The 26,391-nt window shown below is 38.3% G+C and overlaps 3 protein-coding genes and 1 long non-coding RNA gene across 4 annotated transcripts in view; 2 read left to right on the forward strand and 2 right to left on the reverse strand.

Moving 5' to 3' along the window:
• LOC135071074 (uncharacterized) overlaps window positions 1–13,774 on the forward strand; it is a 17,011-nt gene extending 3,237 nt beyond the window's left edge. The window contains exon 2 of the long non-coding RNA XR_010257204.1: window positions 11,714–13,774. This is a non-coding gene — a long non-coding RNA (uncharacterized LOC135071074). The remainder of the gene's footprint in view (window positions 1–11,713) is intronic.
• Window positions 322–5,615, reverse strand: LOC135071307 (basic-leucine zipper transcription factor A-like). The gene is made up of 6 exons (XM_063965099.1): window positions 5,407–5,615; window positions 4,672–4,817; window positions 4,103–4,324; window positions 3,555–3,665; window positions 1,651–1,770; window positions 322–687 (listed from the first exon to the last, which is right to left on the reverse strand). The coding sequence occupies exons 2-6, from the start codon at window positions 4,801–4,803 to the stop codon at window positions 322–324; spliced, it is 951 nt and encodes a 316-aa protein (XP_063821169.1). The 5' UTR covers window positions 4,804–4,817; window positions 5,407–5,615.
• On the forward strand, window positions 6,132–10,650 carry LOC135071073 (coiled-coil domain-containing protein 6). The gene is made up of 10 exons (XM_063964826.1): window positions 6,132–6,366; window positions 6,437–6,566; window positions 6,726–6,816; window positions 7,224–7,373; window positions 7,500–7,643; window positions 7,816–7,955; window positions 8,193–8,270; window positions 8,354–8,561; window positions 9,566–9,679; window positions 10,387–10,650. The coding sequence occupies exons 1-10, from the start codon at window positions 6,342–6,344 to the stop codon at window positions 10,567–10,569; spliced, it is 1,263 nt and encodes a 420-aa protein (XP_063820896.1). The 5' UTR covers window positions 6,132–6,341; the 3' UTR covers window positions 10,570–10,650.
• A 5,195-nt stretch (window positions 13,775–18,969) lies between the features above and the next one.
• On the reverse strand, window positions 18,970–25,093 carry LOC135071075 (uncharacterized). Its single transcript, XM_063964827.1, has 3 exons — window positions 24,876–25,093; window positions 24,221–24,402; window positions 18,970–21,302 (listed from the first exon to the last, which is right to left on the reverse strand). Exons 2-3 carry the CDS (start codon window positions 24,245–24,247, stop codon window positions 19,059–19,061), a joined length of 2,271 nt encoding a protein of 756 aa, XP_063820897.1. The 5' UTR covers window positions 24,248–24,402; window positions 24,876–25,093; the 3' UTR covers window positions 18,970–19,058.
• Between the last annotated feature and the right edge of the window lie 1,298 nt (window positions 25,094–26,391).

A 26,391-nucleotide genomic window follows, 5' to 3' on the forward strand; every position in this document is an offset into this window, starting at 1 on the left:
GCTGCAAGTGGATCTGTTGCTGCAGGTGCTGGCGGCGACGCCTGAGGGAGCTGCTGCTGCTGTTGTTGTTGCTGGTAATGTGATGAAGTATACTTACAGCCTGGTTGATGTAGGCCGCGTGCATCACCACCTGCTGGTGCGGTATCTGCTGCGGCTGCATGTGCTGCTGTTGCAGCTGTTGCTGCTATTGATGCAGCTGCTGCAAGTGGATCTGTTGCTGCAGGTGCTGGCGGCGACGCCTGAGGGAGCTGCTGCTGCTGTTGTTGTTGCTGGTAATGTGATGAAGTATACTTACAGCCTGGTTGATGTAGGCCGCGTGCATCACCACCTGCTGGTGCGGTATCTGCTGCGGCTGCATGTGCTGCTGCTGCAGCTGTTGCTGCAAGTGGATCTGTTGCTGCAGGTGCTGGATGAACTGCAGCGACGCCTGAGAGAGCTGCTGCTGCTGTTGTTGTTGCTGCTAATGTGATGAAGTATACTCACAGCCTGGTTGATGTAGGCCGCATGCATCACCACCTGCTGGTGCGGTATCTGCTGCGGCTGCATGTGCTGCTGCTGCAGCTGGTGCTGCAGCTGTTGCTGCTGCTGCTGCAGCTGCTGCAAGTGGATCTGCTGCTGGTGCTGCTGCTGCAGGTGCTGGATGAGCTGCGGCGACGCCCGCGAGAGCTGCTGCTGCTGTTGTTGCTGCTATTAATGTGAAAGACACATTATTATTGTGTTAAACAAAACTATTATTTCACTATCAAATAGACCACAAAATTTCAGCTTTTAACATGGATACATTTAGTCTCAATCTGTGTTTACAAGGGCCTTGCAGTATGCGGGTAATTTGATTGTCGTTTCGAGTAGCCGACGTGTACAATTTACGACCCAAAAAGCTGTCCACATCATCGCACTGAAAGAAATCTCTTTATTTCTAATCAAATATACTCCTCACACCATTTATCATCATCATTCCAGCCACAGGACGTCTACATATAGGAACATAGGCCACCTCTAATGCCATCCAACGCCTTCCTACTTTTATGATTCACCTTGTGGGCGACTTATGCTGGCCCATTGCAATTTTAGCTTGGTAAGTCGTTGGGCTATGTCAGCGACTTTGTTTACGGATCTTCTCATTTCTGATCGATCTTGTAACGAAACACCGGTCATACAATTACAAGTATTCAACTGTATTCTATATCGATGACGAAGACTATGAAGAGTGCGTGCGCATATTGCTAGTCAGAAATGACTTACATACAAACAATAAAGCTCTTTAATAAATTACCTCAAACTGTTGTAGAACTGCCCATTCATAAATTCAAAGCACATAAATATTAAAAGTACTTGAATGTAAAAGGGCTACTATAAAGTCGATTATTATTTAAAAGATAAAAATGTTTGGGATGCTTAACTGGTTAGCTCGCATAAATATAAGTATGTATGTATATTTTAAAAACTGTAATGTGTAAGAAGCCCTTGAAAAAGCGGCTGACAATAGTGACTGAGTTTCTTGCGCTGCTTTTTCTCAGCACTGGCCCATTTATTGTCCTGAAGCAGTGGTAGGGTTAATACACTGGGATGTGTAAAAGTGCTTTTTAAAAGCCTACTTGCATAAATAAATAAGTTTTATGAGTTTAAACACTATTAGCAAGTAATACTAACGGTTTGCTGCGGGGCATGTTGCGGGGGCGGCGGGGGCGGAGGTGGCGGCTGCGGCGGGGGCTGCTGCGCCGGGTGGATGACGGTGGGCTGCGACAGAACATGCGCCGGCGTCACCAACTGCTGTTATAAGAACTCTATGCACTCTATGGTTTCGAATTTGGAATGAAATGGTTTTTAAATTATGTCACATGTGATGAAAAACTTTGAGGCAGTCTCTATGAGTGTAAGCAAAAGACAATAATGCCCATAGGGGAAGAAAGGAGGCTGTAAATTAAATGTTTCAATTGAGTTCATACTAATTTTTAGGGGAACAAAGGAGGCTGTTACTTAAATGTTTCAATTGAGTTCATACTAATTTATTTTTAATGTTTATGTTGAAAAAATTTGCCTGAAACTAACAATTTTAATAAACATGTAAGCTTTGCCTAAGGCCTATGGGTGAGCAATACAACGTGACATTATTTACGTACACCATTCCTTCCAGATTAAGCTGAATTTGTTACATGTACATAATTTAGTTATTTGCACCATTATTTATATTAAAAATCACAGAATTATAACTATAACATGCAATTTTCTTTCATTCCACGTAATAATATACAAGGCGTCCCATAATCGCAACAGGGATGATAATGATACATATTGGTCCATTTTAGAGATATTTGACGAGATTTTTTTTTTTATGCATAACAAGGCAGGTATTTGACCACAATCGCACCTGAGATATAGTAGATACTCAAATAATCAAAGAGTTTTAATCTTACATTTTTAATAAAATCAGAAAAACAGAACTGACAGAGTGGCTAAAATAGTAAACATTGCAGCTGTAGTTAATTTATAAATCACCTCCTGTTTTTTATGAAAACAGGATTTTTCCGCATTTTTTCAGCACATTTTTTCCTGATGCATATATGAAGCCATACAGAAAAATCGCTGCAATAAATATAAACAGATATTTTTTTCCTCCATAATGAACACCTGTATAATTATGCATTTATTGTAGTGCATAGCCCCCAACAGTGATATAAGTTATGTACAATTTATCTAGGTATCAAAAACAAACTTGTGACATAAAAAGCCAAAGGTTGTTTAAAAACAAGCTAATTTTGCCTCCCTAAGTTAAACACAAAAAATTGTTAGTTCACAACAATTATTTAGCAAAAGTAATTTGTTTTGGGACACTGTATTTACATTTAAATTAATCTGAAGTATGCCAGTCAGTCAGTAGAATAAGTATTATGAACATTGACACCACTGAGAAACATAAGCTAAGCTATTTAGTACTCTAGAAAAGAAATGGAAAAAAGATAATATTTACAAAAACTACTCAACCACATCCACATAACAATATTTATTTAAAAAATAAAAGATCCCCATATAAAATACCAATCATACAAATAGGTTTATGAAGTCAAACATTAAAATGTGTTATCCCAATTTTATAAAAAAATCAATATAAATATGAACAAAATATTATTATGTATTAATAAACAATATGTATTAGTAGGCCTTTTTAACTTTACAAAGACGGTTAGTAGCACAAAACATGTTTAAATATTGACCCAGTATTGGAAAGCTATCAAGCGAATATTATTTAGATTCTCCAAATAAATCTAATAATGCTAAAGTATTTTGAATCACTTTGATTAATAATATTATCACAAATAATTTAATATGCAATCATTACTTCCATCATTACATTTGATTATTGTCCAAAGATATTAAAAAAATAAAACAAAAAAGTCTAACTATTGTCGCCCGAACTAGTCAAGTAGTTTCATGCTAAGCATAAAATTAAATGAAGGAAGTTCTACTGTTAAGGTCTATAATCCTAAAGTGCATTATAACATAATTGCTGGTTATATTTTATATGTAATACACAATGATTGAGCCAACAGACATACATGTTGAGGGCGCTGTGGAGATGACTGTTGCATCAAAGATGCGTCAATGATCTGTTGAGCCTGTTGCAACACAACCTGAGCATCCACAGGTAAATCGGATGTGTAGTAAACCTACAAATAAATATTCCATAAAGAATATACTGCTATCAAGTGCAATCATTTGCATACATTTTTCACTTACATTATTTTATAATAATACAGCCAATTCTTACATTGAAAGAATAATTATATTTTCCCTTAAAATTTAAGTTAACAAGCAATCTACACAAACTTGATCATAAAAAATAATTATAAAGTAACAAGTAGGGCTGATATTTGTAACAAGCATGTTTATTTTTATGCATACTTCGTAACACAAAATAAAGGAACACTTGAAGGATGACACAGCATCATTCTTAAATACAAATGATTTGGACTATAAATAAATGACATAGATTCCTTCTATCTTCATTTGTTACTTTAGAATAAAGGTTTATTACATTATTTTACATGAGGGCAGACAAATGCCAGCCCTGCTTTGAACTACATGAAAAATAACTAAGACTTACTTGATGTCTATGTAGGGCCTGTTGTTGTTGATGTTGTTGTTGGTTCTGCTGCTGTTGCTGTTGTTGTTGTTGAAACTCAGGTCTCGGAGGAGGTGGAGGCGGGGGCTCATGCCTGATGATGTATTGTTGTTGATATTGCAAGCCATCACCAACAACAAGCTGTTGTTGCACTCCTTCACTCACTATGATATCATTAGGCTGGTCGGCTTGTTGTACCACAACCTATACAAAATAATAATGACGTATTTATAAAAAAACCTATCGGGTAAACACTCTGTTAGGTACATACTATGTTTGCAACTGTCTTTAAATAAGTTTCAGGTTCAAGGCAGTGTAATAAATCAACATCGAATCGAATAACCATACTAAATCCTGAAATACCTACATCTTCTATGTTTCAAGGTGAAAAAGTCAACTCAGAAGGAAAACAACAGGTCTCCTTCTCACAAATACATTTGTTTCATATAAGCCAAGATTTGCTGATAACAGGGACATGTTATATCTGAATTGAGATTAGTTGCAGTAGGTTTATTTTGAATAATATAGACAGCTGAATTATTTATACTTACCTGCTGTTGAGCATATTGTTGTTCATCTTGGTTAACTATAATTCCATCCAAGCATATGTTTGGACAGTATCTTTGAAGATCCTCTAATGTGAATGATTGCCCTTGTCCAACTATCTGGTAAAACTGAGCCATTGCAAACACTTAGCCTAAAATAAAGAAACTGTAAATGCATAGAAACTTATTAATACTCATTGACAGTTTTGGCTGACCACCCTGTTATGTACCTATAAAACAGATGATCACTGCTCTAGAAATATTATCTTGGATTACCAATTCAGTAGGTATATTTGGATGGACTTGTTTACTTGAATGGAAGTGATTTTACTGATTATTTCAAGAAAAATTTCGTACTACTCGCACAGTTACGTTTTGTTTACAACATACCAAACTTCAATACATGGCTTGGTTACACCTAATCACTATGTATTTCCACCAAAACCATTTACTTTCAATTCTTCAAAAGGATGGACACTGGATCGAAGTTACGACGAACCTTTACGTTGCGATGACAGTTATTATGCCATATACCCTGAACACAGTACACCTTTACAATGACTCCGTGGACCGTACGAACACTTCAATGGCGACGACCCGACCATCGCCTTTTTATCACTTATTTTTTAAACGTAGTAAACATGTTTCTAGTTATGATAACACATAAAGAACAAGAAGGGAAGGTTCTCTGATACCGTTTACACGAATTTATCGAAATGGCTTCGATTCATTTGAACCAACCTAAATAGTATTCAAGGCGAAGATTTCACACCTAGTAAGAAAATCGTTTGAACTTGCTTCTTACCAATATTTACTAGGGACATTTTAGATGTCGTTTGTATACATTTTAAACGAATTTTTAGCATCAAAATGTAGATTTTTTAACTCAAACGCCAAATCTAGAAGCAATTTACATTATGGCGTGTGTGTCACTTTTTTACGATTATGTTTTTTTTCTGGTGGTGTTGCAGCAGTTGCACCTACCATTTGGAGCTGTGTAGCAATATCTAAAATACAATCAGGATTTAGTAGTTTTTAATAATGAAAGGAGTGTTGTCGATTGTTTGAAAGTATTGTTCAAAATACAAAATAGCGGGCTGGAAACTTTTTGAAATGTTGAACTTGAACTTGATGAGTGAAACCAAAACAAATCCAAAAGTTTAAACAATTTTCTTCCATTAAAGAGTGTTCTTGCGTTGCGTTGCCACGGCCACTCCTCTATTTCCTCTTGAAGCGTATTGACGAATATAAATAATTAGACTTTATAGATTCAAGAGTAAAAAGTTGTAAAAGAATTGAAAATAATTTTCTTGATTGAATTTAAAAATATTTTTTTTAATTGAATGATCAATGATAATCGATTGGACATCACTATTCTTTTTACTCGATTATATCTATATTGGCTTAATAAGCCTAAAGCAGGTCCGTAACACTACATTAAAGAGAATTAAAAAAAAAGTGATCTGTCTAATGTCTAATCTGTGATCATCATCACTGAAGTCGAAAATTAGAAAATTCATGTGTTGTATTCTATTTTATTGGCATTGCGCTTTTCGTATGATTCTTGATTTGTCTTTAATTTAGCCGTTGTAAAGTCATCCTTTGCAGTTAAGGACTTGCAGGCATATTTGTTTCTTCATATTGACGTTTGACTGCCGTCCTCATTACTCGTGCAAATGGATGATTCTGTGATTTCTCCAGGTAAACTTTTATCACTACACTTTTGAAATAACCCTTTTGGTTCAGTTCGAATCACGGTAATTTGTTTTAGGAAATAAGATGGCTGATTCCGCTTCGGAAAGTGACTCTAGTTCACTTGACGGCGGCGCAATGCTCCCTCCGAGCACTATTTCGCGTGATCAGTTACAGAAAAGGATTGAATCTCTGCAGCAACAAAATAGGTAATAAAGTTTATCATCATCTTCGTAGTACAATTAAAATATTGTTTATTAAGATATCATGTAACCACATAAGCTGTTGAAGTACCTACATATTCAAACTAGAATCTAATTATTGTTAAACTATCAGTCCTAGTGTTATCAAATATATTTTATTTACAGAGTTCTCAAGGTGGAAGTAGATACCTATAAACTTCGAGTCAAAGCATTGCAGGAAGAGAATCGAGCTTTGAGACAGGCTTCAGTTTCTATAGTGAGTATATTTTGCAATGGTGGATCTGCATTGTGATAGGTTTGGTTGCAGGATTCCCCAAAGAAAACTATCCTCAGTTGTTTTTATGAGTTAGAATACCTAAATTGTGTAGTTGTCTAAAATTGCCTTGGACATAAATATAGGTTATATAATTGTCTAAAAAAATTACAATAGGAAATGAATTGGAAGCCCATAACTTCTCAAATAAGATTTTGTAATATCTTCATTCATACTTTTGGTAACAAATATTTCAGCATTTTCAAGGCGACTTGATATTATTAATTTTTTTAATTTTCAATATTTTTTTGTGGCTGCCCTGTTAGAATTACTTTCAGTACTCTATAATTTTTAATTTATATGGCACATTATCAAACCAGTTTTTATACAAAAATCTTTGTTTTCTACAGCAAGCTAAAGCTGAGCAAGAAGAGGAATACATTTCCAATACATTGTTGAAAAAAATTCAAGCATTAAAGAAAGAGAAGGAAACATTAGCACATCACTATGAAAGGGAAGAGGAGTGTCTTACTAATGATCTCTCAAGAAAATTAAACCAGGTAGGTATTATTTTTTAATCAGTTTAATTATTTGATTAAAATTGGGAAGAAATTCATTTACATTGTGCATTTTAATCCAGGCTAAGACATAAGACTGCAAAATGCATAATTCTCTCTTTTTTATAGTTGCGGCAAGAGAAATGTCGCCTAGAACAAACTCTTGAGCAAGAGCAGGAATGTCTAGTGAACAAACTAATGAGAAAAATTGAGAAACTTGAAGCAGAGACACTTGCAAAGCAAACCAATTTAGAAAGACTCCGAAGAGAAAAGGTATTTATGAACTGAACATAACTTCGTATACAATAATTCAGTAAATCTACTATTTTAATAATATTTTTTTAAAGTTATCAATTTATATTTATGTTACAATTTTGCTAAGACAAGAGAAAGTTAGGTTTTGTAGAATTTGACTGAATTAAAAAAATATTTATGTACATTACAGGTCGAGTTAGAAAACACTTTAGAACAAGAGCAAGAAGCTCTGGTGAATAGGCTATGGAAAAGAATGGATAAGCTTGAAGCAGAAAAAAGGTCTCTTCAAATTAGGTTGGATCAGCCTGTGTCGGACCCAGCCAGTCCTAGGTATGTTAAATATTTATCAACACAATACTTGAACACTACAGCCATTCCTTTCATAGCAAAAACGTTAAATAGGTAGTTTTAATACATAATAAACATATTGGCATTACATAATAAGTGTTCACTGTTAGATAACATTATATAGGCTAACAATTTTTTATTTTTTATTGAGTACATAATTAGTATGACACATGGAAATGGTACTTGTGTGTGGTCCACATCAATCACTTGTTTTTTCAGGGACATTAGTAATGGAGACACTGCATCCAATCTTAGCAATCATATTCAAACATTGCGCTCAGAGGTTGTCAAGTTAAGGTAATTAATCTTTGTTTTGTTTAATTAAAAATATAAATAATTATTATGCTTATTTTAATATTTGTTTTTTTTTTCGTATTCAGGAACCAATTGGCTGTATCACAGAATGAGAATAAGGAGAAGATGCATCGTTTCGCCTTAGAAGAGAAGCATATCAGGGAAGAAAATCTCCGCCTGCAACGGAAACTACAGCAGGAGGTTGAACGTCGTGAAGCGCTGTGTCGGCATCTCTCTGAAAGTGAATCGTCGCTTGAAATGGAGGAGGAGAGACAGTTCAATGAAGCACTGAGTGTGAGTATTTTTAAGTACTTCTGACTGCGTAAGCATTGTTAGAAATTTCTAATTAAGGTCATTTAACTGTTCCGTGAGGTTACCAAATGCATAAGGCAAATTAAGAATGCTATAGACTCTGTAGTATAGAGAATGGTATCAACTAGTAAATGGTTGATGGAATGGTTTTCCTAAGGGATAACAAATATTTCCAGGCCTACTGAACATTGAGTCAGGTTTCAATTGGCCTTTTTTAATAGCTTTGAAATCACAAATTGTCAGTCAATTGAGTTCGCGACCTGATATTGACATCTACGGGGCAGTCGCATTTCGACTGCCCAATAAAAGAATGTCAATGATCCTATATGTATCCTATTGACGAGTGTTACTGTCGACGTATCTTTCTTGTTACATAGCCCAACCTGTCTAGACAAATCTTCCGTTTATTATAAGGGTGTCATGCTCTTGAAGTAGAGACTAAGTGCCTTTTTCTGCGTGCGGTTCCTTACACATGTTTTTCCTATTATGCGGGCTACACGCACGCGTAACGCGGATTGGCTGCGGGCACACAATACGATATCTTTGTCCTGCGTGCAACCAGCAGCGTACCAGTAACCAGTACTGAAATCCGCATCGCAGGAAAAAAGCACTAAATGACGATGTTTTTCTTGTCATATCGACAACAAACCTACACAGTGTCAGCCCAAAACTGCTACAAGAGTGGCGTTGTCAGTAGCATATTAAGGGAGAAGCCACACGGTGCGGTGCGGTCGCGGCAAGGCGCCGGAGCGGTGCCGCTGCGGCGCCCTGCATATAAAAATCAATGATATGCCAGACGGTGCGTTCCGCCGCCGCACCGCAGGCACACCGCACTTCGATTGAGCGAGACGGTGCTATTGCGGCGCCGCACTGCACCGTGTGGCTTTTCCCTAAATCTTCCTGCGTGCAATTTTGGGCACGCATGGCACATCATGTGCTTCATCGACTATCTCTGACGATGTTAATGCTGTGTTGGTTGACGGCAGGCGCGGTCCCGCAGCGTGTCGTCGCCGGGCGGGTCGCGGCCGCTGTCGCCGTACGCGCCGCCGCTGCTGCCCGGCACCGGATTGCCGCGGCCCTCGATGCATCTCAACTCGCAGGTTTGTACTCTATACCAATATAAATGTCGGTTAAGCACCTGACCTCTATACACACCTTACAGGCTGTCTTATGCAATGATAGCTAATTTGGTGTGCCAATTTGAAGCGCCACTATGAGTGTCCCGCCCGAGAACTAATTTTGACGCCTACATTATATGGAGTAACCATAGGAGTAAGTGAGAAAGAATATCACTTAGTTCCATGGACACTCGGATCTACCTATAGTACAGTATGGCCTACAGCGTCAAAATGTCGAAAATGAATTATGACAGCAGCGTTAAAGCAAAAAATGCATTAAAGCAGAGCGCAGTGTAGACACTGCTCTAAAAAGAGCAGAACACTGATTTTCAGCTCTTGCTTGAAAAAAGAAAACACACGAGACGCGCTCGAATATGGTATGGTATCGGTTCTTAGTGTAGGAATCACTTACAAATTAGGGTTTCGTAAAATCCCTAATTTGTAAGCGATTCCTATGAACACAAAATTCCTGTTATGTGTTGCCATAGGGGTCACTTAAAAATTAGGGATTGATGGTGAAAACGGGCATTAGTCTACAGTCTCAGGCCTAAAATGCGCGCTGCGATAAGCGGATATCACGTCATTTTATCGATTTTGCATTGTATGGCATTTTGACGTCGATAAGAGTATATTACGGCGCGCATCCCAGTCCGACCGGTCGACGTTACAATCTCTATCTACATTTGCAGTCGCGGCGACCCAGCGACCGGTTCGTGAAGCCCGCAGTGCCCAGTATGGGCGGGCTGGGCCGCGCGCCGCCGCTGGAGCCGGGCGCGTGCCCCGCGCCGCCCGCGGCCCTGCTGCCGCTGGCCGCGCCCGCGCCGCCCCTGCTGCAACCCTCCAGCCCCATGGACACCTCCTCCAAGGACTAAGAGCGCTTCCACATCTAGCCTAGGCGCAGACCATCGATCAGTGGCGGCGTAGCATAGGTTGGCACCCGGGGCGGCACCGCCCCCCCCCCCCCCCCCCCCCCCCCCCTCCCCCGTCATAATATAAATTATAGCCTAAGGCACCCCAGAATGGCACCCCCCCCTGTCATGACATCACGACCGTCCTTGCCATGCAGATGCGTCAGTGAGTACTAATCTGCGCGACTCTGTCACCCCCTGATGCTTGGCACCCGGGGCGGACCGCCCCCACCGCCCCCACCGCCCCCCCCCTTACGCCGCTACTGCCTAGGCGCAGACCATCGATTTTTCTTCCCCCGATAGTTTAGTCGGGCAGTTAATCAGTATGGGCATGTATGGAAGTGCGCACACTACACCGATTCGATTTGGCCGATTCTTCATACAATTTAAAATCGGGCACAACTATCGGCCAACTAAAAATCGGTGGTCTGCGCCTAGTCTTAGGCGATTTAGCAGCGCGACAGACGCGCTGCCGAAAATTTCATACTATGTGACAGCGGATGCATGCCTTCACATTATAAAAACGCTGCAGTCGCGCTACTAAACGCCCTAATGTGAAAGCGCTCTAAGGAAGCGCGGGCGCCGCGGTGTGACGTGACACTCCACGGTAAAAATACTGCCTTCCGCCATGCGACGAATTCTTTGTAATCGACCCGTCGACTGATATTTTAGTCGAGGTGATATTTGGTACTTTACGAAAATTCTGTCGGCACTGTTTTAGTCGAGACTAATCTAGTAATTTTATGGGCATCTATTTTTGACGTTGAGTGTCCGGCGGCGTTGACACTGATGATGGACTCGTCCGTTGATTGCGTGAAAAATTATGGATTAAAAAATACTGAACCACCCAGTTTTTAGCAGGCGCGGTGTGCGGTAATGTTTTTCGATTATTATTTTAGTTTTATGCATGATTTTATTTTTGTTACAAGTATTTACTAATATAATCTAGAACCTTTAATGCCCTACTAAAATATCTGTAGCTTTATCATATTATACACATAATCTTCTCTCTTTAATACTGAAGGTGTTGCAATCTATAAACGGCACGCAAGAAACCAATTCAACATTAATAAAGACATTGGTGTGGAATGATCCATGATAACGCGAGGTCCAAATGCATGATTGGTTATTTTTGACATGACATTGACAGATATGTCAAAATCCACCAATCACGCAGCAGTCAGACCCCACATCCACGTCCCGCCATCTAGCGGATCTTTCATTCGCGAAAACCCTCATTGTTACTATGCGAGGAAAGTCGAAATCAAGTTATTAAAATCTAAATTGATGAAGAGAATTGGGTCATTGGATTAGTCTAGCCACACTGCTAAAAACGGGTGGTTCAATTTGCGCCCGATTCGCGTTTCTCCCGCGCGGCGTGACTAGGGAAACGCGAAGGCCGAGTCTGCAACGACCCGCATGAGGGGCCGACCTATGAGCACGGATCCTCGACCGAGCGTCAGGTATCGGCGAGCTTGAGGCGTTGTCCGCTAGTCGTCGACGTCAATCGAGTGAGGTGACGTTATCGATATCGTAAAACTGTTCTCGATTCTTATTCATCATGTTGCCAGCTTGGTCAAATCAATCCGCTTTTGGACTATTTCTCGCATCGCTTATCTCTAATTTTTTCTTTATTAACTAAGAAGCTGAACTTAAAAAGCTGACAGTGTTGTTTCATTTTACTATGCATCCAAGTGAGAAACTTGAAAGATTGAATGAGCTTGCTGCTTGATTTCACTAGATGGGAGATGCGATCTATCTATAAATGAACCAAAACTGTATAATGCAATATATTGTATTATAGTATTTGATTATGTTCCGCCACTTTGCTCGATTGCTACTCGATTACTCGCGGACAGTATACGCGATTTAGTAGACTGGTGATCTCGATCGTCCCTTGGACTGAGTTTGGAGTCATCGGCCCTCGTGTAAATCAATTTTGAGGTTCGAACTCGGCATGTTAGATATTGTCTCTCTATTTGTGATGGTAAAACGTAATTAGGGCGAATTGAGATTATTGTATAAAATATTAGTACTCGAGTTCGTCTTTTATCCTCTTACTTTATTCATGTAAATTTTTTGGAATATTGTGATCGATTTAACGAGGGCCGGATGGTAAAGAAAGCTTTACTGTGTGAAGGTTAATTGATATTGGCTAAGTGTTTTTTTTTGTTTGATGAGAAATTTTAAATTTAAATGCTTTGGAAATGAGATTTTGTGAACTACTGCTAAGCAGCCCGAGACATTATCACTGGTATTTGCAATGTATTTACAACGATAGTCGTGCTCCTATGTCGTTGCGTCCTCGAACAGGTATGCAATTCTTTATCTGTTTTATCAGTTAAAACACTGGCAATTAAAAGATATATACTATTTCATAATCTAATATTTAATAATTCAGGGCTTATAGTAAGTGTGGGGATAAGATTTCATATTTCTATCCGGTCGTTATAAATCATTATGTTAAGTTTCTGTGTACATGTTGATTTTGTTGTTGAATGAAAAGATAGAATTAGGAATGGTCTTGTTTTGTGTGAGTTAGGTAGGTGGACTAGCATTTAAAGTTGGCGACGATGAGTCGGTCACCTTAGGTGTAAAGAATTGCCTGCCTGTTTAGTGCACACGCTCACTGCCCTCCGTATTGGCACGCTCAGTCCCTCCTACTACAGCTCACGCGAGCGTCAATTTAACTTTACTGTTAACATAGTTGTAAAAGTAAGCCTATCCTGATTGTGAATGATGTTATTGTAAAAGGTAATGGGCGTTTGCGGTCGATGTACCGATATTGTAACATTCGATTAGGATAGTCATAGCTAGTTCTGACATAAATGATGTTTGAGATGTATCCAGGCTTCAAAAATTGCGGCAGTGGGTTTTTATTATTATAGGCTGTGTAAATTCACCCGCGAGAGGTGTAAGGATCGAAGTTATGATTGTAATCTATTCGATATATCACTCTCTGGGTCCCTCTCACTACTTCCATGCGATGTTCGTAGGGTAGGATGTATGATATGTTGAATGTTGCGCCCTCAAGGGCGGATTGTTGTATTCGATGCACTTATGGGAGTAGTGAATGAACCCTTGGATTCAATTCAATTATGCAAATTTTCACTTAAACATTATATTTTTTTTCAATGTTATAATAAAAAAGTATATTATGCATTAATAATTTTGTCTTTTATTTGCATCGAAGCGTCCCGTCATTTTTTGACTGCTAATACACATAAGTTTACCAAATTAAAAAAGTAATGTAGACTCGAAGATAATTTGTGTTTTTTTAATGGTAAGCTAGCTGAGCCGTACTACGAGGGGCGGCTGAAAAGTTTTGAGCCTAGGGTATTAAAAATGCCGATAGAAAAGTATAAAAAATATATTTTTCTATTTAATCTCCCTCTACTACAACGCACTTCTTACATTTGTGTAAAAGAGCTTTTAACCCACTGAAAAAAAATTCGCAATCTTTGCCTTCGAAATGAGCCTTTAACGCCGCCTTCATTTCTTTGTCACTCAAAAATCTTCGTTCCTGTAGGTCATTTTTCCAATTTGAGAATTAGGAAAAAAAGCTAAGGATCCGGACTAAACTGTGTGGTAGGCGATTAATTTCTTGAAATCCAGTTTTACCCGGGGCAAGCCTTGCAACATGCGCGGTGTTCACGGGCGAATTGTCTGGCAATAACAGATTTCCTTTCGCCAGTTTGCCTCTTGTTATTTCGACAACCACTTGACGCACTCTTATCAACAGTACAGCAAAATAATCCCCGTTTATTGTAGTTTTTTTTAAGTAGGTAGTCAATGAATAAAATTCCTCCACAATCCCAAAAATAGTGGTTTTGAGCTTGGGTGTCGATCGCTCCGCTTTGAATTTCCGCGGCGGCGTTTTCCCTTTTCAATCCATTGCATTGACTCTTGTTTTGACTCTGAATCGTACTGCCGGATTTATTATTTATCAATAGTGACAATGTGAGAAAAAAAATTGCTAGGATTATGGCCAAAGATGTCCTAAAACTCCTGCGAAGTTGTGACTCGATGCTGTTTGTCGAGTGGCGTGAGCATTTTTGACACCCATCGCGCACACTCCTTTTTCATGTGCAAATAAGTATGAAAAATATCGCCGATACATTTCTTGCTAATGCCTATGGCTTCAGCTATCTGTCACGGCTTCATTTGCGGATCTCTAGAGCAAGATTCCTTAACTTTCATTATTTGATTCGTTAATGGCGAAATCTGGCCGCCCTGACTTGCGGTCATCTTTTAGCGATTCCCTGCCATGCTTGAATTATCGGATCCAATCTTTCATGGTGGCAAATGAAGGCCCAGACTCCCCATAAACTGTCGACATCTCTCCAAATATTACCGTCAGCGTTTTTTTCTTCTTTGTGAGGCATTTTATGACAACTGTGTACTTCAATTTCATACATTGCGCGGATGACTGAGACATGATGATGTTTACGAATTAATTACTAAAAACGTGATGACGCTAATGAAATGAAACTTTGTACATATACTAAGGAGGTTATTGGCAAATTAATTAAATTTAGTGCGAGTCAATAATAACACTTGAAGATACTTAGGCTCAAAACTTTTCAGCCGCCCCTCGTACATAAGTTGCGTAAGCTGAACAGTGTCCAGATGAGTGGTGCAATAATGTGTAGCGGGCTCTTACTATCAGTCGATAAGTAGGTAAAGGTGCAATAAAACTGGCCCAATACAGTTTCCACTAGAGATGCGGATAATTTTGACAGAGCACGCGTATTTCTAATAATAATTGAAAGGTTAACATAAAAATAGAAATACGCGTATGCTGTAAAAATTGTGCTCAAGTTCTGCCAAATGACATAGCAAAAAATAAAATACATAGGTATAAAATACAAAATAAATATACTCTCATCATCTATCGTATTTTCTAGCAACTGCGTCTACAATCCTGCCAATAAAAGCCGCCATATAGTCTAATTTTATGACACGTGCCGAAAATATTAAAGCTAATTCAAAATTGATACCTATTGAATAAATTTTTTGAGAAACAACTTTGTAAGAGCATTGCTAAATGTCGACTAGGTTTGTCGCCATTCGGCAACTTCAATGGATATGGAATAATCGAGTTTTACACACGCATCGTAAAACTAAGCAAACCGTGCTTTGGCTAGAAAAAGGTATATTTGTCTTCGACTGGGCTACAGGTAAAGTGATTTGCATAATGCCCCCCACGACGAGTTTCGCTTATTAAAATATTTTATTATAGTGTATGAGTAGATAAGTCGTACAAAAATATAACAGCCGCTGTGTCTATCTATAACGCGAAGAAGTGCATACTTACAATAACCGATCGGTTAGGATTAATTTATGAATTACCTATACATACTACCTAGGTACTTAGATCACATTTTATTTTGTATCAATTTCTTGGTACATTTGGGATTTTTTTTTAACTATTTCATTCTTTGATAAAATTGAATATCAACTAGGTAACTTAGGTATCTACTTATCTCTGAAGCTATGTCTAATAAAGACATTGTTCTATACGTACCTACCTTATTATAAGACTACTTACCAAGTATGGTAGTTAGTTGAGTTGATCATTTTTGAATTCTATTCTAACTTATCTCTACGTTACGTTCTTTATTAGTTTAACTTGTTTTAATTTTATTGAAGCTACATAATACGTTATCTTGCAGGTATGTAGTCGTACAGGTATTTGAGTCTACGTAAAAGAATGTTTGTCCAAACGGTTTAACACCAATAAACTGTATTTTTTACCAAATCCAATATTTAAATGTTTCGGATACAAAGTCAAATAAACGCTTGAAATTAGATTCAAATAGAAACGTAGACCGCTGGCCGAGGCGAGCTCGTCGTAAAGCTTGTTTGAGTAAGACGAACGCTTGGCGAGCGTATTGATCCTTCCAATAATTATCGAACACGTTTCATGTCACCATGTTTAAGAACATGTTCAAACAAAAGTGGACGAGTGTGGCGGATACGGCGACGACTCTTGTTTGTAAGTTTACGTACAGAATCGTAAAGTAGAGGCAGGCAGTAGGTAGAGCTAACAGAAAACGCGAGTCGGAACAACGCTCGCTGCCGCACTATATGGGGCTGTAATTTTTATATTTTAAGGTTCTGTACATTTTATAACATCTGTACGTTTAAAATTTATAATAACTTAAAAAAATCAAAATCAATTACGCCTATCCTGTCAGGATTTTAAACATTACCTACGTTTAGAAACTTAAAAGTTAAAACCTTTGAATTTAGTAACATGTTACATGAAAAGATGTGGAACATAAAAAGATTGAGATGATAAATACGTATAAGTACGTTTTTTTTTCGAAAATTAATAATAATTTTATTTACCTATGTTGATAGAAAGTAAAATATATTTGAATTGCTTTTTTCCAAAATTACTTTTCAATGAGGAACCCTAAAGTATACCTACGTTATGTAGGTAGGTGTACATCTGGGCAAGTAAAATGTCCAACGTACGTAAGTAAATGTTGATTTTCTTTCTATATGTTAATTTTAGCACTGTTATATTTATTAGTAGTGTGTTAAATATTAACAACTTGGTGAATATTTGGTAGAAAATAATGTCTATTTAGGGAAATATAATACTTTATTAGCAGCTGAAGGTTTGAAACACGAATTTTTCAGTTAGCTATGAAAACAAAATTTTCCAAAATTTAAAACGATGAAACTGCATTAAAACCGCACCTTATTAACGTGTAGGTGATAAAAAATGTAGCATTTCATTTTTACAAACAATGATGCGAGTGACTGATGATCGAGTAACTTTACATAAGTTGCATGCTCGGGTAGATAAAAATTTAGTGAGAGCATAAAAATTTGTGAGTGCCAACGGTATATTGTACGCTATCGCTAAACTCACCATATCAGTCGGCTCTCGCCTCAGATTTATTTTTATAATCCTTGGACACCAATTAAACGTGGCCGCCGACGTGATCTCGTAGGTCATAAATGACGGCCATTCAACAATCCACGGAAGCCAGATATGGCACGAGATGACGAGACTAAATAGTATTTACGCCGAGGTGTTAATTTCAGGAGGTTAGAGTAGCGTGAATTTTATTTATATGAAAAGTTAATTCATGCCCTGCTAGCACGTAGTGTGTAAACGGTGGAGTTAGCATGGGGCTCCGAACAAACAAGCCGCGAAGAACGCGCGGGCGCGGCCGATGCCTGCGACCGAGACACTTTTTATAATTCGGTATACAATTACCTAGTACTTCGCACACTATTCACCAGCGACTGGATCTTTTAGATCTATTTATTAGTATTTTCTACTTTCTTTCGTCTATTATTAAAAACTAGCTGTGCCCGCGACTTCGTACGCGTGAAAACCCGTTTTCGCAACATTTTTCATTATTGCTCTGCTCCTATTGATCGTAGCGTGATGTTCTTCCTCGATAAATGGGCTATCTAACACTGAAAGAACTTTTCAAATCGGACCAGTAGTTCCGGAGATTAGCGCGTTCAAGTAAACAAACAATTTATAATATTAGTATAGATAAGACATGTTTAGATTGCCTTACATAAGAATTACTTATTTTCTAAAGCTTTTAGCTTAGCTTAGAAAACTTAAAATAAAGCCCAGTGATCCGTATGATAGACATGAGAATGTAAGTGTAAGTATCAGCTTATTAGAACCATAATAGAACTGTAGTTATGAATGTGCCATACATAAAAAGTACAAATATTCCAAAAAGCTTTTGGTAGAGTTTTAAGCAAGATCTAAAAAGGATTTTTGTTCAAACAAGTGGACAGGATATATAGTTCAGTAGTTTCTAAGAAGGGACTGAGTTTAAATAGTCGCAGTTTGTCGACTTAAAAGGCTTTTCTATCACCCGCCTCTCCTGTGTGGGGGTATGTTTCAATGAATATCTGAGAATTTGCATAAGTTTTCTTGTAGATTAACATTAGCTGTTTTAAATGATAGTCTAGTCTAGTACATTGAAAAAAGCTATGCAATGTAATATTATTATGTACCTTACTCGAAGGTATAACGATCAGTGTTTGATATTATCAAGAACTTTCAAATAATATAACGCCACATATTTCGGTTTTTATCCCCCCACAATTTAAATTTTTAATTAAGTAAGTGCATGATTATTTGTTAAAATTATACGATATGTATTGTTTTAAAACAGATAGAGGCATATTAATTATATCCGTTGCCTGGAACATTTTCATAGTAAATAGTACTTCGATACCTACAAGAGCATTGCTATTGCTTTGTTTAAGCTTTATTAACCCTAGAAGCTTACTCATCTAAGCTTACCCACCTAATAGATGTGAATTTAGCGATTAATTCCTCAGTTTGACTTTTTGAGAGTGTCGGAGTACTGATCGGTTCCACAAGGCAGAGAGAGAAACTTAAAATATAGGGTGTACGACGGTTGGCACCACTGTCAATGTCACAATTTTTATATAGGGTATCACTCGCGATCGCGAACATGCCCCCGCGCGTTGAAGGCTCGTCCTTCAACCGAAACGTCTTCTTCTGGGAGCAACGGAACAATCTTGCTGAAGCTACGCCGTACGATGCCGTTTGCAGTCTGTATGTCAGCAACTCGACAGATCCCATCACTGGCACCAGGAAAGACTTTGACAATACGCCCAAGTTTCCATTTTAGAGGTGGAAGTCCATCTTCTTTCAGCAGAACAAGCGTGTCGACTTCTAGGGAGTACTTGCATGAATGCCATTTGGCTCTTTGCTGAAGTTCTGCAATGTACTCTTTGCTCCATCTCGTCCAAAAGTGTTGGCGTAATTGCTCAATGCGTTGAAATCGTGATAACATGCTGATGGGGCAGTCTGCGTAGCTGGAGTTCGGCAGGGCGGTGAGAGGGCGGCCGATGAGGAAGTGGCCGGGCGTGAGTGGCGTCAGGTCTGCGGGGTCCGATGACAACGGAGAGAGTGGCCGAGAGTTAAGTATCGCCTCGATTTGCACTAAAGTGGTAGTGAGCTCTTCAAACGTAAGATTACAATTTCCCAGCACTCTATTCAAATGAAATTTAACTGACTTAACGCCAGCCTCCCAGAGACCTCCAAAATTAGGACTATACGCAGGTATGAAATGAAAATTAATACTTTCCTGCGCTATGTCCGAAGCCAATGAATCACAATTGCCTTTCAAGAATTTCGAAATCTCGTTAACCGCTCCTACGAATGAGGTACCGTTATCTGAAAATATGTGAGAGGGTTTTCCTCTGCGTGAGATGAATCTGCGCAGCGCGAGAAGGTAATTATTACTTGTTAAATCACCCACTAGCTCAAGGTGTACCGCTTTGGTCGTGAAACATACAAAAATTGCAATGTACGATTTAGTGAGTCTACAGCCACGGCCTGTGCGATTAGCGACAGCCATAGGGCCTGCATAATCTACGCCTACACTATCAAATGGGTATCCACCTGGTTGAAGTCGCTGCTGCGGCAAATTTCCCATTAATGGGTTAAAAGTCTTACCCTTCATGCGATTACAACGTACGCATTGACGATAACATTTTCTTGCTAAGTTGCGGCCGCCTATCGGCCAGTAAGTTTCCCTGATGGTAGCCAATAGTAGTTGAGGGCCGGCATGCATCAATTTATTATGTTCATATTCAAAAATTAATTTAGTTACTAAATGAGTGGACTGTATAATGATAGGATGTTTCTTTTCAAATGAAAATTCTGAATTATCTAAACGACCACCAACGCGAATTAAATTATTATCATCTAAGTAAACATTGAATTTAATTAGTGGGCTTTTACTAGGTAAATCCTTATTTTTCATTAATAAATCATATTCTGGGAATGATTGCATTTGCGATTGTTTTAAAATTACAATTAGTGCTTCATCTAATTCACAAGCATTTAAGAAGCTTGTTGTTCGCATCGTTCCCTTTTTGCAATTATTTATGAATCTAAGCACATAAGCCACAGTGCGTTGAAGTCTAGAAAGTTTCGAAAAACGACTAAAATCAATAAATTTACTTTGAGTTTCACAGTTTACAATTAAAGTTACCTCCTTTCGAGTTTCAGGCAAATCACCGGCTGTACTAGGCGCTGTTGGGGTTGCAGGCCAGTGCGATGGATCGCGTTTTAAATAATCTGGTCCGTGCCACCATAAATTAAGCGACTGAAGAGATTCTATGCTAACTCCACGAGATATTAAATCTGCGGGATTCTCTTCAGACGGAACATGTCGCCAAGTACAGTGACCGGTTTTGTCTAAAATTTCGGCTATGCGATTGCGTACGAATGGTTGCAACTTCGAAGGCAACATTTTGAGCCAACCAATGACGACCATTGAGTCTGTCCAAAAAATGACTTGGTTGACTTGCAATCGTAGTGCAGCAATTGCTTTCTCGTACAAATGAGCACCCACTACGGCGCCGCATAGCTCGAGGCGTGGTATTGTTGTCGGCTTGATTGGAGCAACTCTACTCTTGGCAAGTAATAAATGGACTGAGACCTCACCTTCACAATTAATGCTACGAACATACACACAGGAGCCGTACGCACGCTCAGACGCATCTGTGAAAATGTGTAATTCCAGCCGCGAAGCTGAATCACAGATAACACGTCGCGGTATGCGTAAGCTGTTTAGACCCGGGAGGCCTTGGACCAGCTCCGTCCAAGTTTGGTGTATGTCCACAGGTAGCTCATCATCCCAGGACAGTTTTTGTAGCCATAGTCTCTGTAATAGAATTTTCATGGGGATGACACAAGGTGAAAGAAGGCCTAATGGATCAAATATTTTGGCAATTACAGAAAGTATATCACGCTTTGTGTTTCCTTTGGCTATTGAACTGATTGGAAAGTAAAATTCGTCTAAAACTGAGTGCCACCCGAGGCCCAGTGTTTTACCGGCGCCAGAGTCACAAATGTTTACATCGGGAGATGACTTATCAGTCTTAGGCAATAATTGAGGCTCATTGGACTTCCATTTTCTGAGAGGCATGCAAGCAGAGGCTAACTCAGCTGTTACTTGATTACGTATGTATAAAACTTGTTCAATTTCATCACCACCACTCAAGAAATCATCGACGTAAAAATCATGGATAATGATTTCACCTATTTGAGAGTCTCTACATTCTAGACCAATTTGTTTTAGGCAACGAGTAGCGAGAAATGGAGCACTAGCGGTGCCGTAGCTTACCCGGTTCAAAGCATAACATTTCAGTTGCGAATTGGGATGATTTTGGTCACGCCAAATAATTTGTTGCAACGGTCTGTCTACGGCATCGACTTCTATGCATCTATACATTTTTTCTACGTCTGCTACAATCACATATTTATGCTGCCTAAATCGTAGAAGGATTGAAAGTAGGTCATCTTGAACTGTAGGCCCAATCATTTGAAGCTGATTAAATGAAACACCTGTAGTGGTTGGACTACTTGCATTAAATACGACGCGAAGTTTGGTCGTAGTGCTACTTTCACGAAGAACTCCATGATGAGGAATGAAATAATGAGGGACCGATGTGATCGGTTCGCACTCAGTCATGTGACCTAACGATTCGTATTCTACCATGAAGTCATTGTACATTTTACTAAATAACGAATCTTTTTTGAGTCGACGTTCTAATGATAACATACAATGTTTAGCTCGCTGATAAGAATCACCTAACACGCTTGGTGTTTGCTTTAATGGGATCCTAACACAGAATCTACCGTCTGAGAGGCGAGTTGTATTTTTTACAAAATGTTCTTCACATTGCTTCTCCTCTGGAAAATAATGAGATGACTGAGGGCTAACTTCTTCGAGCTGCCAAAACCGCGTAAGTTGGGCTTGAATGTCATCTTCAGTGCAATGTGAAGTCAATGGATCAACCTGAGTAAAGTTGCATTTAATGTGTGGAAAATCAGATACACGACCGCGACTAACAGGGCCGGAGACTATCCATCCTAGTCTAGTTTCATAAAGTATTGGTTTTCCATCACCTAACTTAATGTTTTGCGAGCCTAAAATGTCCCAAAAAACATCAGCGCCGATGATCATATCAACGGCGGCGGGCGAATTAAACTGAGGGTCCGCTAAACAAATATCAGACGGAATGTTTAAATTCCTTACATTAATTTTACACCCGGGAACACTATCTGTGATCGACGGAAGAATGAAACAATTTAAGTTAATTGAATAAGTTTCACACAAAGACGTAATAGGCAAACGACACATTTTATTTATGTTCGATGTTTTATTATTTATACCTACGACGATTCTATCAGTGCGATCAGCTGGCAAGTTTAATTGTTTAAATAGCCGTTCGGTCAACAGGCACGACGTACTGCCGCTGTCTAAAATGGCGCGAGCGACGACTTCGCGATCATAACAGTCTCGCAGTTTTACTAATGCAGTCGACAACAAAACCTCACACTGATCTGACGCGTCGCATGCGGCGGAGACGCTTCCCGAGAGTGCAACGCTCGAACCATGCGCACCTGTAGGCATCGAGTTTTTTGTACGAGTGCCGTTATCGCAATCAGCTGTTTGGGCGCTAGTTATAGGTATAGGTGTAGACATTTGCTTTGATGCTCCTATCTCGTTAATGTGAATGAGCGTATGGTGTTTGCGTTTGCATATTTTACAACCAGGACGCTTACATGAATTAGCATAATGTCCACTACGGAAACAATTAAAACATATCCTATAACTAGGCAGTAACTTATACCGTGCTTCGCTAGTCAATGCAAGAAACCTAGGACAATTGTTTAAAAAATGATTATCACTGCAATTAGGGCATGGTTTTAGTGAACATGCATTCGAATCATTATTTTGATTGCTCTGATAAGATACCATTGCCTTTATTTTAGTTGCAGGTTTGCTCTTTGACATGATATTATTTTGTGATAGTTCAATAGTCTCAAGTAAGTCTGCGCGATTACGTATAAAACTAAGCAAGAATTCTAGACTTATTGGCTTATCATTAGGCAATGAACTCTTGTGTTCCTCCCACTCACGATATGTTTTAGAGTCTAACTTTTTTGTGATAATATAAATTAACAATGTATCCCAATGATCGACAGGTTCTCCTAGGGATTCTAAGGACCGCAAATTCTTATTAACCTGATCGATAATTCCCTTTAAATTAATCGAGGATTCTCTTGTGATCGATTCAATGTTGAATAAAGCTGAAATGTGATTTTGTATCAATAAACGTTTGTTATCAAAACGATCACACAAGAGTTTCCACGCAACAGAATAGTTTTTAGCTGAAAACTCAATGGAATTAATTACCACAGCAGCTGACCCTTCCAAAGATGCCCTTAAATAGTGGAATTTATTTACCTCATCAATTTGATCGTTATTGTCAATTAAACTGGAAAAGGTGTCGTGAAATTCCATCCAAGTTTCATATGAGCCACTAAATTTTGGCAATTGTATCGTGGGCAATTTAACAAGTTTTTGATTGTTGGAACGACTACCGATTGATTGCGCATCTAGTTTATCTTGTGACTTACGATAACTGTCTAGAATTTCTTGTGCCTTGGCAAGGACGCGATAATAATTTCCTTCAAACTCATTCCGTTCACTAACTTGCAGATCATCATCACACGCACACTCAATTTTCAACTGCACCTCATCGTATGAATCGTATAAATGTTCAACCTTACCGATTCGCAATTGTAACTCCCTGGCATCCTGACAACTTAGCGAGGATCCTTCCAAACCGGCCAAATGATTGGAAAATGCAGTGAGACGACCTTTTATGCTTCCACGTATCCTTTTTAAGTCCTTATCGTCCATCATTTTGGGAGACTGAGGTCGGCTTGGTACTTTCAATTCACTTGTCATCCTGGAATGTATACAATTGAAAACTTTTACTTATGTACTTAGTACTATTATACAATATCTATAGAACGTTATAACAAATGAGTGAATTGAGGTGTGGAATAGATGCAATTATTAGAAAATATAAAAACAATTAATACGGAATTTGGATAAATTAATTAAATTACAATGATTGGAAATTATTATTGAGACTAATATTCACAATAAATACGAAAATATAAAGTGGAATTATAACCTATAAAATCACGACCGTTACAGTGAGTGTTAAAATAATGATAATTTGGCTTAAAACAAATACTAGATAAATTATTCGGCACTTAATTGCGAATGTATTAACAAAATAATAAGATTTAACTAGCTTAACAGATTGCCAAATGTATCTACACTGCTACATTTAAATTATAACGGGTAGGTAAATCGGTTACACAGTCATTATTTCACAAATTTTGCATAAAATACACATTAATGATTACTAACCTGATATATCCTTACAATTACAGTTAAAATATACCTTATTAGAGTGCTGGGTCCTAAAATTAATCACTTTTTATACCACTTTGCTCACGCGTTTTATCCGTTGAACTTTGAACCTCGACCACTCTTTGACGACGCGCAATCCCCAATGCAAATAACTGCGCTTTCCGTGAAATCCTCGTAGCGGTTTCTCGATTGCAATAATAATCTGGCTCGATCCAGGACCATGTCTGTTGAAATTATTTCGCATTTTTACTTCAAAATATACCTGGCCCCCCTTCATGGTCCTTCGATCTGAGTGTGTGACTCTCCTGTGTGGGGGTATGTTTCAATGAATATCTGAGAATTTGCATAAGTTTTCTTGTAGATTAACATTAGCTGTTTTAAATGATAGTCTAGTCTAGTACATTGAAAAAAGCTATGCAATGTAATATTATTATGTACCTTACTCGAAGGTATAACGATCAGTGTTTGATATTATCAAGAACTTTCAAATAATATAACGCCACATATTTCGGTTTTTATCCCCCCACAATTTAAATTTTTAATTAAGTAAGTGCATGATTATTTGTTAAAATTATACGATATGTATTGTTTTAAAACAGATAGAGGCATATTAATTATATCCGTTGCCTGGAACATTTTCATAGTAAATAGTACTTCGATACCTACAAGAGCATTGCTATTGCTTTGTTTAAGCTTTATTAACCCTAGAAGCTTACTCATCTAAGCTTACCCACCTAATAGATGTGAATTTAGCGATTAATTCCTCAGTTTGACTTATTATCATACAATTATTAAAATAATGGGCATTCAAAATATTTTTATTCAAGGTATACTTAACGCTCGCTATGGGAGTTCATTTGGACGAGGTAAAATACTGTCAGGGTACCTAGAGTGCACTCATTGTACCGATCGGTTATAACGGTCGAGTCGATGTTTAAAAATGAAACATTTCTGTGGAGAGCGTTGAGCCCGCCGTTGTTTGAGGTTTCCTTAACCAATTAGCACCCGCGCGGACCGTAACTGGGTGAGGTGAGGCGGCGCTGGAATGCTGGCTAGCTCTCCTCCGGTGGTGCATCATCCTGCCTATATCGACTGGCTTTTATTATTCAAGAAACACACAAGCAGAAAAGTATTTGTTTTTCAGAACTCATTTTGATAAAACAGCGATGGCAATTCCGTGTCTCTTCATTTAGTCATAAAAATTTGAAAAAAGTTGAAAGTTTTTATACTTTTAAAACTTATGTAAAGTTTCTTTCGATGAATAATCGTAGTTTTATTCTTACCTCGCGTAACTTGATAGGAAATAAAGGTTAAAGATATGTGTTATCTTTAAGAATACTCTAACATTCCATAAGTTTGCATCTCCAACCCCCTAACAACAAATAATATTATAAAATAGGAGTTGAAATAATTTCTAGATTGTAATATGTAACATTCTATTACTAATGCACCAAATTAAAACATGCAGCATAACCAGAAAACTGTACCGATGTACTACATAATTAATTTTTAT

The sequence above is a fragment of the Ostrinia nubilalis genome, chromosome 4 (genome assembly GCF_963855985.1).
Source record: "Ostrinia nubilalis chromosome 4, ilOstNubi1.1, whole genome shotgun sequence".
NCBI classification, from domain to species: domain Eukaryota; kingdom Metazoa; phylum Arthropoda; class Insecta; order Lepidoptera; family Crambidae; genus Ostrinia; species Ostrinia nubilalis.

Excerpts from the sequence above, each read along its gene's own strand:
- LOC135071073 (XM_063964826.1), top strand. The coding sequence starts at position 6,342 with ATGGATGATTCTGTGATTTCTCCAG. Across the intron at positions 6,567-6,725 it reads TCTCTGCAGCAACAAAATAG|AGTTCTCAAGGTGGAAGTAG; the intron begins GTAATAAAGTTT and ends TTTTATTTACAG. Across the intron at positions 7,374-7,499 it reads TCTCAAGAAAATTAAACCAG|TTGCGGCAAGAGAAATGTCG; the intron begins GTAGGTATTATT and ends TCTTTTTTATAG.
- LOC135071307 (XM_063965099.1), bottom strand. The coding sequence starts at position 4,803 with ATGGCTCAGTTTTACCAGATAGTTGGACAAGGGCAATCATTCACATTA. Across the intron at positions 3,666-4,102 it reads AGGCCCTACATAGACATCAA|GTTTACTACACATCCGATTT; the intron begins GTAAGTCTTAGT and ends ATTTATTTGTAG. Across the intron at positions 688-1,650 it reads AACATGCCCCGCAGCAAACC|CAGCAACAACAGCAGCAGCA; the intron begins GTTAGTATTACT and ends TCACATTAATAG.
- LOC135071075 (XM_063964827.1), bottom strand. The coding sequence starts at position 24,247 with ATGCCAGGGAGTTACAATTGCGAATCG. Across the intron at positions 21,303-24,220 it reads GGAGTTACAATTGCGAATCG|AGACTATGGCTACAAAAACT; the intron begins GTAAGGTTGAAC and ends ATTCTATTACAG.